The sequence below is a fragment of the Aythya ferina genome (assembly GCF_964211825.1).
Source record: "Aythya ferina genome assembly, chromosome: 3".
In the NCBI taxonomy this organism is placed as follows: domain Eukaryota; kingdom Metazoa; phylum Chordata; class Aves; order Anseriformes; family Anatidae; genus Aythya; species Aythya ferina.
In genome coordinates this window covers 61,333,363-61,346,715 of record NC_140298.1, presented here as the reverse complement: position 1 = coordinate 61,346,715, position 13,353 = coordinate 61,333,363, and the positions used below count along the sequence as shown (strand labels likewise).

Genomic DNA, 13,353 nt, shown 5'->3' with positions numbered 1-13,353 from the left:
TGAACTCCTCCCTAAATTACTAAAAAAAAAAAAATGTGGTAACGACATGGAAAGGAAATGCAGCTGTTGGGTTGCTAAGCCTGAACAGCAAGTTTACCTAGTCCTGAACGTGAACGGTAAATTTATAAGAAGTACAATTAAATTTATAAGCAGGTAACACTATCAGCTTGGCAATGCAGTAACAGTTCTATTGCTATAGCAGAGACTAGAACTAGTGCCTTAAGGTACAATTGGTTGGGAGCATCATGTGCACATAAACAAAAGAATTCCAACTGTTTTTTTCCCAAACTTCCATGGTGGGAATGGACTTACAAAATAAGGGATATATTATACTTTTTGAACATACTGATGGGTATTAAAATTTAAAGTAGCAGCCCATTAAATGGTGTTTGTTTAAAGAAACAGCCATTGCTGCTCATTCCCACTCCTTCCTTCTTCCGTTCCTGTTATTTCAGCAGAAGCATTTATGCACCTGCAGAGGGAACAGGCTGGGGAAATTATTCTGCAGAAACAAAACAGCAGAAAAAATCCACATTTTGGGGTTGGTTTTTTTTTTTTTTTTTTGGTCAGGTTACTTTAAGTTGGATTATTTCTCTGATTATATTCATGGTGCAGCCATGCAAGCTGTTGTCCTGGCACATCTGCTGAGGTGTGAATAAACAGCATGGAAACAGCAATAGCTTAAGCTATTTTTGACACTGAAGACTGCAGATCATAAAATCCCATATAAATCATCTTTAGCCTTGACTACTAGAATCGCATTGCACTCACAAATTTGTCTGCTCTCTTCCAACCATTAACAACGTTCTTCACATCTGAAAAAGTTCTTACAGACCAGGAAGACCTGCTAGGATACATTAACACAATCACAGAACAGTTTGGGTTGGAAGGAACCTTAGAGATCATCCAGTTCCAACCCCCCTGCCATGGGCAGGGACACCTCCCACTAGACCAGGTTGCTCTAATAATAATAGCCTTATCTCTGGTTGTACCATTTGCCTGACAGGTTAGCTGTACTTGAGGTGAAGTTAAGAGAAATGCATCTACAGGGAGTGGTTCAGCTAATGATAATTACAAACGCTTTTACTGTATGATGAATTCCTGAAGTGCTCGCAACAATAGCAGTAGCCTGACTTTAATCACCTGACAAACCTCCAGATAAACATGCAACAAAGTTTTAATCCTGTACAACATCTAGTGTGAATGTGCACCTTGGGACCCAGTCTGCTCTACTGAATTCAATCAGAGACTACGGAAGGGTAAGAGCTCATGAAGTAACTTCGAAGATTACTTACTCATTCTTCGACCACTGCACTCTCAATCTGAGTAAGCATTAAAAGACCAGGCCATAAATAAACCTTGTAACCTTCTTTTTAAGCACTTTTATTTCTACACATAGCTAAAAGCTGACGTAAGAAAAGCTGTGCAGCTTGATATAAAGGTATACCCAGCAAGCCTAGAGATTTCAAATTCTGACTTGTGGATTCTCATTCTCCATTACTGGATATGAAGCACAGTATGCACTGTACAAAAAATGTTTTACAGATCTGTACATCTTAATCATATAATTTGTTATCTTTCACATAAGCCAATACATTTGGAAAGTTACTTTTGCTCTCCAAAGGCATTCTTAACATTTTACCTTTAAGAAACCGTCTGTTGTCAGCAGTGCAATCTGCTTCTCTGATGTTTGATTTTCTACGTACCTGGATGGCAAGGAAAAACAGGAGCATAAAAATTATGATGTAAACTGTGCTTAAAAGGTCATAAGGTTAAAAATTTCAAAACGTTTCTGCTAATATAAGGATTTACTTGAAAAGATTCAAAAAGGGACAGCCAGATCCCAGCAAGTTGAAAAGCCACAACTAAACCCAAGAGATTATGCTCCGTATCAGCTTAACAAGTTGAGAAGTGATTTATGGTTATTTGTCATAATAGCCTGTTTCTGTATTAAGTACAAGAGGAAAAAAAAAAAGTCCAAATGATGCAACAGATTGCAAACCACATAAGCTGTACTCTCTATACCAGATGACAAAGGGTGCCCGAAAATATTTGGAACTGCCCTCCTTTTGATGAATTTACCCTTGTTATACAAACATATGCTCAAGTAGCCTACAGTTATCAGTTAAGTTTATAGGTTCCCTTTACCTTTTCCAATGCTGACTAAATATGTGAGTGTGCCAAAATTTATTTCCCCCTCTTACCTTCTAAAAGAGGGCAGCCTTCGAATGTTTTCACACTGATTATGTGATAAAGAATTTATTCTCTTCTTTACTTCTTCTTGATGGCAACACAGTACACTAAGAGGCTGGGTATAGAAATGCTCCACAATGCAGAGCTGAAAAAAGCAAGAACCAGTGACATTAATAAAATTCATCCTCCCTGCTATGTCTACCTTTTAAGGCTTTCTTAATCCCTACAGTGCATGTTCTATAATGGTAGTAATGCCATTCCTTTAAAAAAATTCATTACAGTTCATATATATTCCGCAACTCACGTCACTACACCACACTGATTATTCAGTTTTAAATACAGTCATGTAACCACCTTTTTGCTCTGTGTGCTATTCATGTGCAGTACCTCATTGTTTCCCCTCCTGCAAAACCATAACTACAGCTTGTCAAATATTTCCTATTCATTTATGGAAATTGCTGCATTCTTTAGGTTACATATTCAGCTCTAATGTTCACAAATAACAGAGTACATTTCAAGATATGAAAAGCAACTGCAATATATAAGCAAACTTATCGCTTGTTCTCACTTCATCTTCTGTTTCATGTAGACAAAAAGACACTGCTAAATTCCTCCTATGCACAAATACAAATATGCTCTATCATTGATTTCATCTGTGCTGAATATTCCTAGTACCAGGGCCTTGCAAAACAGCAGCATATCTCAATCACATCCAGTCTTAAAAATCCAGCAAAACAGACAAACGAACCACCACACCAAAACCATTTAAAATTAAAACCAAAGGGGAAAGACATTTCCTGTCAGAAATGTTAACGTCACTCCTAGACATAACTGAGGTGGTCATCCCTTGTAAAAATCACTTAGGAAATCTGACCTGAAATTGCTTTTTTGCACTTTACTTGAGTATTTTAAAGCACAAAGACACAGCCACACCCTGTGAGGGCTAGGACTTGTACTTCCGCATCAGGCCAGCGGGGAATCATTAAATTATGGCAACTCTTTCAAATAAGAGAAATTGAAATACACAGAAACCCGCACAGGTCTGTCTGAAAGAATGGGTACTACTGCAAGGATATTTCTCCAAGCCACGTGCAATCACTGAATCTTAAAAATGAAGAAACCCGAGACACTCTGAATGAGTAGGGCTGTAAAATGGCAAGTTTTACTAACAGGTTCCTTTGTGGCACCAATCAAAAAAAAAAAAAAAACAAAACCACAATTTCACCATCCTGCATTAAAAGATTCCTCACAAAACTCTTGTCCGCAACCCAGAAAAGCTACATAGAGACTCAGACATGGAAATACATCTAGATACAAACATAAGCCAATAAAAATATACTCTGCATGGACTTTTTATTATAAAGTTTATTAAAAATTAATAAAGTCTTCCACTTTGTCTTCCAAGAGGGTAAATGTAACCCTTCAATTGCTGCACAGCTGCTTGGAGCATAAGAACCATCTACTCTGAGGCACAAAGCAAGAGGCCCTAGAGCTCCTATTTCTCTGAAAAGGTAAGCAATGTGCATCCAGAAATTATCTCAGAAGAGTTCCAGCAGGAAGCGAGGAAGAGATACTGGTGTAGCCTACTCACATCAGGACAAATTCTGTTCACAGCCCAAGAACCTGGTACAGAGGAACAAATACAGGAACTTGCTACACAACCAACTGGAGAGTTCTGCCAGGGGTGTTGGAAGCCACAATTTAATCCATAGCAATAAAGAGGCCTTTCCTACCCATTAAGGCAGGTCACCTTTTTAAGTTCAACTTTTAAGAACACCTTTCTTTTGTGGCAAAATAAGCTAATAAACTGATTTTTAAATGCCTCCTTATACCTGGCCCTGTAAGTTTTTCTTTAAAACTTTAGCAGAGAAACACCCACCTGCTCACAGAACCAAGATGTTTTCAAAGGGCATTTTTTTCATCTACGTCAATGACAGCAAGAATGGGATCCAAAAAAAATATCTTTCAATGTCTAGTAATAACGCTTCATTTTCAGCACCCATTATTTGAGATTTTGTTACCATCACCTACCTGAAAGCCTTTGATAAAATTCTGGACAGAAAAATCATGGTACAAGAATATGTTGATGAGAACCTGAAGAACTTTCTCACTCAGTTTAAGTGGAAACTGGGTTGTTAGAAGTACCTAAGGGAGACAAAAAGGAAAACATAGCCATAGGAGAAATTCTTTCCTTAATTCAATTTAGTAAAATTTCTAAGTACAATTTAATACAACTCTCAGCATAAATTTCACTAAATACACTGCCAACTTGTAAAAACTGTATTTCTACTAGAACAAATACCTGTGCAAAGACTTTCAGTTTATTTCAATACATTTTTCTAAGTTCCTTTTACTAATAAGCAATGTTTGAAGTTAGTTTTAGCTTAACGTTGTTTTCGTATTATTTTTTAAGTTACAAATAATAGAAAATAGATGTCTGTAACAACCAAGGATGTCACCGCTTTCAGCATGTTCATAAATCCTGCACAAAGTGGTATACCAAAAATCACAACGGCAAAGTGTCCGTATGAATTAACCATTTGGATAACTCTGCTAATTTTTGACAAGCAGCAGAATTAAAGCTGAGCTCATTTATTTTAAAGACTATCCTTTTCTGAACAAAGCCAAACTTGGATCAAAGCACTCCTCTAATGAAGATGTGGGAATGTCGAAATGTAATTGTCCCAGTATGTACGTACAGATGTGAATGCAAATCAAAGATGAAAGCAGGTGTCTATTAACGTAGAGAGGAAGCTCTTGGCATTAATAAGCTGCTCTGCAGTTATGAGTAAAATTTCCCAAATTCACAGCTCTCAGGAACAGATTCCATTCCAAAAGCTTCAGAAAAAACTTGTTTGTAGAGGCCACACATGTACACTGTCCTTGAATACACACACTCCTATTTAGAAAGGGAATTACCTTGTCAATTATAGTAGACAGGTGCTCCTTACAGGAAAGGGACTGGAAAAGCTCTATGCACAGCAGAGAGGAAACAGAGTGAGGAAGTAAGCCATGGATAATCATTGGAGATGTAGCGATTCCAAAAACCAGTACTAGAGGTAATTCATGGATATGCTGACTAGATCATGGGGTGAGGAGGGGAGAAAAAACGTTAATAGTTACATTATAGAAAATCATAAATAAAACACATTTTATTAATACTACAGCACTGAGCTCAAATGATTTACATGCAAGAAATGGACCAATTAAAAGATTTGTTGCCAGGAGTTTTGACGAGGAGTAAAGGGAAAAAAAAAAAAGAAAAAGAAAAAAAAAAAAAAAAAGGAAGCTACTTAAACCCTTAAAGCCCTAAAGCAGAAAACCAAATTAAATTATATTTTAGGATTCAAATTTCAGGAAGCAGCAGAAAAAGCATTTTCAGTTATAGTATTGCACTGACCCTATCTTCCAAAAAAGTTATATTCAAAGCACTGAATCTTAGCATATGACTTTTTTTTCCAAAGAAATAAAGAAAAACGAAAGGAGACTTTGACAGCTAACAGTCACAAGAACATTTACAAATTTTACACAACTTAGTAGCAGCAAAATAAATATGAAACCTCTCTGAAGTTCTATCTTCCCGTTGTACTTTAAAAAAAAAAAAAATCAGCTTCTCCAGATTCCATCTTCTACAGATAATTTTAGTATATGCTTTGAGAACTGATGGCCAGGACTGAATGTTGATTTATTCATGTTCTCTTTGTTTTTATGACAGCCACACTTTTTGACCTTTCAGTTGTCATTCTACAATTATTTCATTTCTCTAACTCCTAAAAAGTCATTTCTATGGAGTTAAATATGGGGGGGAGGCTTTAGCAAAATACAGTCTACTTTAAAAATGTATTTGCAAATAACAGACTGACAGACCTGAACTAGACTATACTGCATTCCACATGCTCACAATGAGGTATCTATCCTTGCTACAAAAAAAAATAAAAAATAAAGCACAATGCTTAAAAAACAATTAAAACCTCATCTTCCCCTGCCCTACAGCATAATTATTTTGAGATGATTATGATTTCTGTTTTTACATCTTGAAATGTTCCCCAGAGAACCCATCTGCCAGATTTAAAGTAGCAAAAAATTTTATTGCAGGCCTCACAGCAAGTGAAACTGCTCAGCCATTTTTAGAGGTGATGTCAGATGTGCATGCTGCAACTGAATTAACTCTACAGCTGCAGCTCTGATCCTACTGTAACTGAACAGAAGATGCTCTTTTTGGAGAGTAGCAGGGGTTATTGACTGAAATGCTGGAGATGATATTAAGGAGAACAGTATTAAGGAAGGACAGAAGCACCAGAGGTAGTCAGCTACTCATTCCACATCCTGGTCAACACAAACTATATAAAAATCAGAGAATTTCTAGCACTTCCATTAGTAAGCTAGAAACCTTTAAACAGTTTACATCAGTTATCACAGATCACAGAATGGCTGAGGTTGGAAGGGACCTCTAAAGATCATCTAGTCCAACCCTCCTGCAGTTCTAAACAGTTGCAAATAGAAAATGGGTAACAGAGTGGAAGAACAAAACTTAAAGTCACATTACCTGCTGATAACTATGAAATCTTGAAGTACTTTTGTGGTGAAACTTTCCATATCTTTGAAGATAACCACAACTGGAGGAGACTGCCAGTGTCTGGAGGAAGTTCTTTTTTTGCTTGGAGTCTCAAAATCCGTTTTCTTTAAAGCCAATGGTTACACATTAATAAACAGAAGACAGTAAAATAAAAAGATTGAATCACGCGTACAATGTTATAATGCTCCAAAGTGATGTGGCTGACTTTTTTTCTTCATATTTTGTACGTATTTTGCTACAACTGTATGTATTACAAGCATCTAGAACGCAAATGTTCTTCTTTCTATATTGCATAGCAGGAAGTGCAAAGAATAAATACATTTTTAAAAGCTAAACAAACAACACCACATTCAACAAAGACAAGGATAGCTCTGTGGGACAGAATAAGTAAAAGTGTGTTGCGATCGAGGATAAAGATTTTAGTTGGGTACCTGGAAGTTGCCCATTTTCTATACATTTACACTGTAATAAAAACTGCAGGTACTCATTAAACTTTTATTTAACACACTGCTCGCAAAATCAGTTCTAGCTTTTATTCATGACAGAAGAAAATACTCGAATAAAACATCATTAGCTTTATTAAATAAAAGGATAAAAACCATTTACAGTTATTTTGTCACAGCTTTTCAACGTAGTAAGGGTTGCAGATGACACACTGCCACTAATAACATGATGATAACACGATAACAAACATGATGACATACAGCACTAAAATGGTGCCCCCTCCCCAGATGGCTGTTCTTTCTTGAAGTTTTGTTTTAACAAGCAAAACATCTCAGCGCTCCAGGGAGAACAGCATCTGGCATGAAGTTGATACTGCATTTTAAGCTTCTGGTTCCCATGTAAACATATCATAAAACAGTGCTTTACCCAATTTCCAGAATGCTGACATTCATACCTCATCAGAAACTAACTCCACATCTGTTACAGATTTACTTTCAAATCACCTCAGTCTCGGTCGTTTCTTATTATTAAATGAAAAGCTAACCTTTGGCGTTCCTTCACTACTGCATATAAATCTGAGGTATTCAATTTCCCTTTTAAAAGAATCTAAAGATCAGACATTTTTGTAAACTGGTGATACAAAAACCAAAATCATACCTTTGTTACACTTTCATACCAGGTGATTAGAGAAGTCATTGAACAACGTATTCTATTCTGGGAAGTCTGCACGTAGTCGTCTTCCTCTGAGTCCACATCTACATAGCAGTTCATCAGCTGCCCCAAGAGCTTCTGCATCAGATTTTTTATACCTTCACAACACGTTTTTAGACAGACAATAAAGATGTTCAGTTAGTTGCCTAGAATCTTAGCACTTCCCCAACTCATGCTCTAAGAAATTTCCCCAAGTTATTATTTTTCACTTTTCTTATTATTCTCCTCCTCTCTCCAGGACGCACATCTCACGCTACATAATGCTTCAAAGTATTCATGGCATGAATGTTGTTAATGCAGTAAAATGTATCCTATTAAGTTGCTGAGATAGCAACAACTCAAGTTAAGATGGTGGCCCTGCACCTTTCCTGAACTCCAGAAATGCTATCAGAGTGGCCTAAAAATAAATGAAAAGGCCGATCAATAGCTTGGGGAATGCTGCTGAGTGATTCAAACCTTTTTATTTAAACAACCTTCTATATTTAAATAAAGAGCAGGGGAGAAATAATTTTTTACCCATTTCTTCGGTGTAATTAAGCAGATAAAAATGAAATGCATACATACATGATCTGATCAAAAAAGGGGAAAGCCAACCTTCAATATCAACATGCAGTACACAAAACAGCACGCTCTTGATATTCATAGTACAAATTATTTCAATCTTCGCTGTCTTAAACAGAACCAGACAACAGAACTGGACACCTCTTAAAACATAGTAAGCATTACTGTGATGTTAATGTAGGATTGAACAAATCTTTAGGAGGCGTTCAATATCCCTCCATCCTATTATTCTTACCTTTGGGGCAAAAACTAGTTAACTGACAACTTATTCAGACGAAGAAGCAAAGATACTGCAGTATTTACCTGGGCAATCTTTGGCTTGCAGCAAGGCTACATAAGGAGTAACTCTATTCTGAAGGACTTCCGAGAGACTTCTGAAAGTCAAGTCATGATCTGTAACATTTACACCTAGAAGAAAGACAAACTAAGTGCATTTTGCTGTGACTTGTGACCACAGTGACGGAACAATAAAATGGACAGAAGACAAAAAAACAGAAGATACCACAAATATTCAGGGAAGGAATGAAAAGCATCATATCATCTATGAGGTAAGATGAAAAACTAGCATAAGATTAAACATGCATATTCATACTGGCCAACTGAAAGGAACCGGGAATCACTTTAAGGATGGCTCATGTAGTACTTTGCCTTATTTTTTTTTATGAAAGATTTCTCAAGGGTGAAAACCTGCAGAGACTGGGATTGGTTTTCTAGCTTCCCTGCCTCTCATAACTGCCGAAGACATCCACAGTCATCTAAGCACCGCAGACAAAAAGATGAAATTTGCTTTCTCTAGAAAAGCAGCAGTGCAGACACCTGAGACCTGGATCCTCATGAGGCTTATGTAAGGGGAGGAATTACTGAGTTTCAATGAAACACATTCTGAATTTATTATGAACTACTCAACTTTTACTGCCTTTGTGAACATTCTTAGTCAAACAAAGAAAGAAAAAGTCTCTCCAGAGGGCAATTCACAGCTTCTTCCACAGAAATATTCAAAGTAGGAACTTTCTGCTACCTACAAAAGCAGACTAACCTTCCAGGCTCTGTTAGTGTTCACATGGTAATTCTGCAGCGCAGGCCTAATTTTAGGTTACCTAACATGATCCAGTAAAAATATAATCAGGTTGTCCTGCACCCGGTTCGGGTTTAGTTATAAACATTTGAAGAAAAAAAAAAAAAAAAGACTTCTGACCTCTGCTACCTTCAGTACTAAAACCTTCAGCTATTTTTCTCACCTTCTGCTCCTTTTCCAAGATAATGCTTTTCATGTAGAAGACTACATGAAAAGATGCACTGCAAGAATCAACTCTTTAACAGTTATCAGAAAAACAGGCTGTATAATCCCATGGTTAGTCACAGAAACCACCAAAGAAATTAGTGCCAAAAAAGAGGATAGAATCAAAGCATCTCTGTGGTATCGGCGGGGGAGGAGGGAGGGAGGGATCATGAATGGCCAGTTGTCTAAGACACACCTTAAAGGAAGGTGTTCCTTACTGCGTGACTGTGTACACAGACAAAAGGCAAGCAGGTCAAATCTTGCTTCCTTCTCCCAGCCCAATCTCTTCTGTTAACATTTCTGAAAGCTGATGTTGCTCACACTAATTGCTGGAAATCAGCAATACAATTTCTTTGATCTCTGTATCAATTTTAAGCCTCTGTATGAGAACAAATGGATATAACAGAATGCATCTTTAAAAAGTTACCTAAGACAAGAGCCGCAGTAGGGATTTCTCTGGACTTCATCCGACAATTCCATTCTGTTGTCTTCTCCTGGAACTCGGAATGAGACCGCCTCAAAAAACTCACGAGGTTATCAAATAACTGCTTATTCAAATCTTCCTCTATTTGCTGTAAAGAAGCAGAGAGTTTTTATTTATAGAAATGTGGAAACACCAGTATATCTTAATTTTCCTACCCTTTCCCTGCATTGGATTGAATCCTCAAAACTCCAGTGCAAAATCTGATGTAACACTAGTGGGTTTTTTGTTTGTTTGTTTTTAATTAAAAACATGCCAGTGTATTCACTATGTGAAAAACACAGACATTTCCCATCTTGGAACTTCTGGTCTAATGTCTCAACAATAACCTGTACAGCAAATGAGCTTAACTGTTACGACACCACAGGCTTTAAAGGAGACAAAAATACACAGGCAAAGCAGAAGTGACACAGAAGGAATAAATATAATGAATATAACGAATGTTTATAAAAACTTCTATTATTCCCTCCTAGGTTAAAAAAACTCCCATAAGTTCTCTTCTGAGAGATCCGTATGAGAACTAACAATCAGGTCCTTCAAATTTAATTCAAATTGAAGGGAAAAAAAAGAAATGATGAAACAAAGCATTACATAAAAAAATAAATAAATACTAAACCATGCAACTGCCTCATTTGCTTCACTGTCTTTTGCCCTTCAGGATGATCTTCATACCAGAATATACTGCAAGGTGAGAGATGGGCAGTGGGAAAAAAAAAAAAAACAACTTTTAAATGCAGATATATACTAGAAACATTTTGTGTTTCTTTTATTATGTATGTGCCTTTGAAAATCTGTCTCTAATCCACAATATCCCTTCTGCTAGAAGAGCCAAAAACATGCTCTGAAGTTTAGAATTATCAGGACATACTCTAGAAGGCTGATGAAAATTAAGCCCCTATTCCCAATAAAATCATGATTGAGATTTCTTAGGAACAAGAAGTGACACACCCCGCTGTGAACTTGATTTTAAAAGGAGCCACAAAGGTTGTCTCTGGCAGTATTGCTGAGGCAGCTACCAAAAGAGTTACGAACACATCTCCAGGATGTGGAATATGATGCCTCCTCAAAAACCTGAGCTCCGTTTCTATGACAGAGAAGAGTTCCTACTGCACACTTCATAAAGGACTGATAAACTGACAAAACACATGCAAAATAGTCTTCATCTTCTCACCCTCTACTTATTCAAAACTATTCTTCTGTCTTTTTGACGTTGATTGTCTGTCTCTGAGCTCACACCAGGTAAATTCTATGGCAACTGAGAAAAAACTGTAACATTTCAAAAAGTACAGTTTATGCCATCAGTTTATAACAGTATCATAAGAGCTTCTCCATTACCATTCATCCCATAACAATCATCAGAGCTTCTGCTTCAAAATCCATCAGGCCTTGAGCTTCTGATTATTACCATACAAGTTTTCACTAAGCCCATCTAATAAGATTCTGAGTCCTCACATTGCATAGTTCCACTTTCTACTATTTTTTTCACTGTGCGTTCGTGAAGATCGAATTCAGTTTGCCGTACCACTACACACTTGCTTAGCTTTCTTAAATCCATCAGTCTTTTGTGAAAATAACTTCATTATTTGCACTATTCTGGTAGTTTTCCACCAAGTATTTTAGGCTGCTCTGCATCTCAAGTGACCAACTCATTTACTTGCATGACACTACTCTGGAAACATTGAAAAAAAAGTTGAAAAATTGATCTGGCAATTCAATCCCTGTTACAACACTAACACCCAGCGAGGTTTTGCCACGTGTGCTCTGAAAACTATTATTTGCACCTTAGAGCTAAAATTACCATGTTACAGCCCTGCACTTGGGATTTGTGTTTCTAACCTGGATTCTGGTGTAACACCTAAAATTTGTGACCTTACAAGAAGAGAATGTTTCTGAAAGCCCTCAATGAGATATATCATAACAAGAATATTTGCATGACCACTGCTGAAAGCAGGGGTCAAGCCCGGGATATCCTGCAACAGCGGAACAAAGGAGGTCAAAAATTCACATTCAAAAAAAAACAACAAAAAAACAAGGACAAGAGCATAATTCCTGTCGTATTTTTGCTAGCTTTTCATGTTGTGAGAAGCCTGAGAGGATGTCATCACCAAATGCCACCACTGCAGCACAGTTTGTGATAGACATACAAAGGCCGAGAGTGTTCCACAACAAAGTACTTAGAGGTCAAATCCACGTCAGCATTCAACACCTCAGACAGGTTTCAGAGAACTGAAAAAAGACCAACACAAGCACATAGCATGACACAAAAATGTCAGGTATCCTGGCAAACACTTCAGTGAACATCCTACCCTTAGTGCAGTACTACTTAGTGCCCTAGAATAAAAGTCCAAATCAGCAAGCCATACACTTCTCAGGTATTCTACCACGGATTGGGTTTGCTACACCAGGGCTTCCAAGTGCAAAATAAAATCCTGACTGGATAAAGCTCTCACCTACCTGGCCTGACCTCACAAAGTGATGCTGCTTTGAGAAGCACTTCAGAGACTTTGAAGGACTAGAAACTTTCTAAGATCCCTTCTAAGCTGAATTGTCACATCTAAGTAAAAACAATTATCACCTCCAAGTTTTCCAACAGCAGGACAAAAGGACAGAAATTCAAAATTCTGTAAGAAAACATAACAGATACCCCAGAAGCTTAGTGAAGAAAATTTGATGTATGGCATCAAAAATAACTACAGATAATCTGTTGTTGGGTAAAGCAAACTAAGGCAAGGCCGATGCCAATTTGTCAATGTAAAGATGAACTGTCTTCCACCCAGAGGAGAAAAAAAGAGACAAAAGTATTTGGTGAACTCCTAGCAGCATTCAAAAAAAGAAAAAAAAAAAAAAAAAGCCACCAACAGCGAAATATTTAGGACAGGAAAGAATGATGATTTTCCAGATGGCAATGATTCTGTGCTTCTAAGTAGTTAAGGGAGGCTTTTACCATGATGGGTTGTGCTGGCTGCTCTTGGACAAATATTTGCAGAGCACTAGGAAAAAAAACACTTCATCAAGTTGAAAATCCTGCAGCCACTGTTGGCTATCTAGAAGCATAATTTCAAAAGCCTTGACAACACTGTGCCAAATTAAGAAGACAAGAAAAGGTTT

At 37.2% G+C, this 13,353-nt stretch overlaps 1 protein-coding gene and 1 long non-coding RNA gene across 5 annotated transcripts in view; one reads left to right on the top strand and one right to left on the bottom strand.

Annotated features, from left to right (window-relative positions):
- Window positions 1-13,353, bottom strand: part of ORC3 (origin recognition complex subunit 3) — a 35,178-nt gene that overhangs the window by 15,907 nt on the left and 5,918 nt on the right. For all 4 annotated transcript variants that reach the window (XM_084514318.1, XM_084514320.1, XM_084514319.1 and 1 more), the window contains exons 4-11: window positions 10,192-10,336; window positions 8,789-8,893; window positions 7,871-8,022; window positions 6,740-6,873; window positions 5,113-5,272; window positions 4,225-4,338; window positions 2,205-2,338; window positions 1,643-1,706 (exon numbers count right to left, since the gene is read on the bottom strand). In XM_084514318.1, coding sequence (XP_084370444.1) covers window positions 1,643-1,706; window positions 2,205-2,338; window positions 4,225-4,338; window positions 5,113-5,272; window positions 6,740-6,873; window positions 7,871-8,022; window positions 8,789-8,893; window positions 10,192-10,336 — 1,008 coding nt within the window. The remainder of the gene's footprint in view (window positions 1-1,642; window positions 1,707-2,204; window positions 2,339-4,224; window positions 4,339-5,112; window positions 5,273-6,739; window positions 6,874-7,870; window positions 8,023-8,788; window positions 8,894-10,191; window positions 10,337-13,353) is intronic.
- On the top strand, window positions 2,352-4,022 carry LOC311434265. Its single transcript, XR_014691348.1, has 2 exons — window positions 2,352-3,704; window positions 3,808-4,022. It is a non-coding gene; the product is annotated as an uncharacterized lncRNA (long non-coding RNA).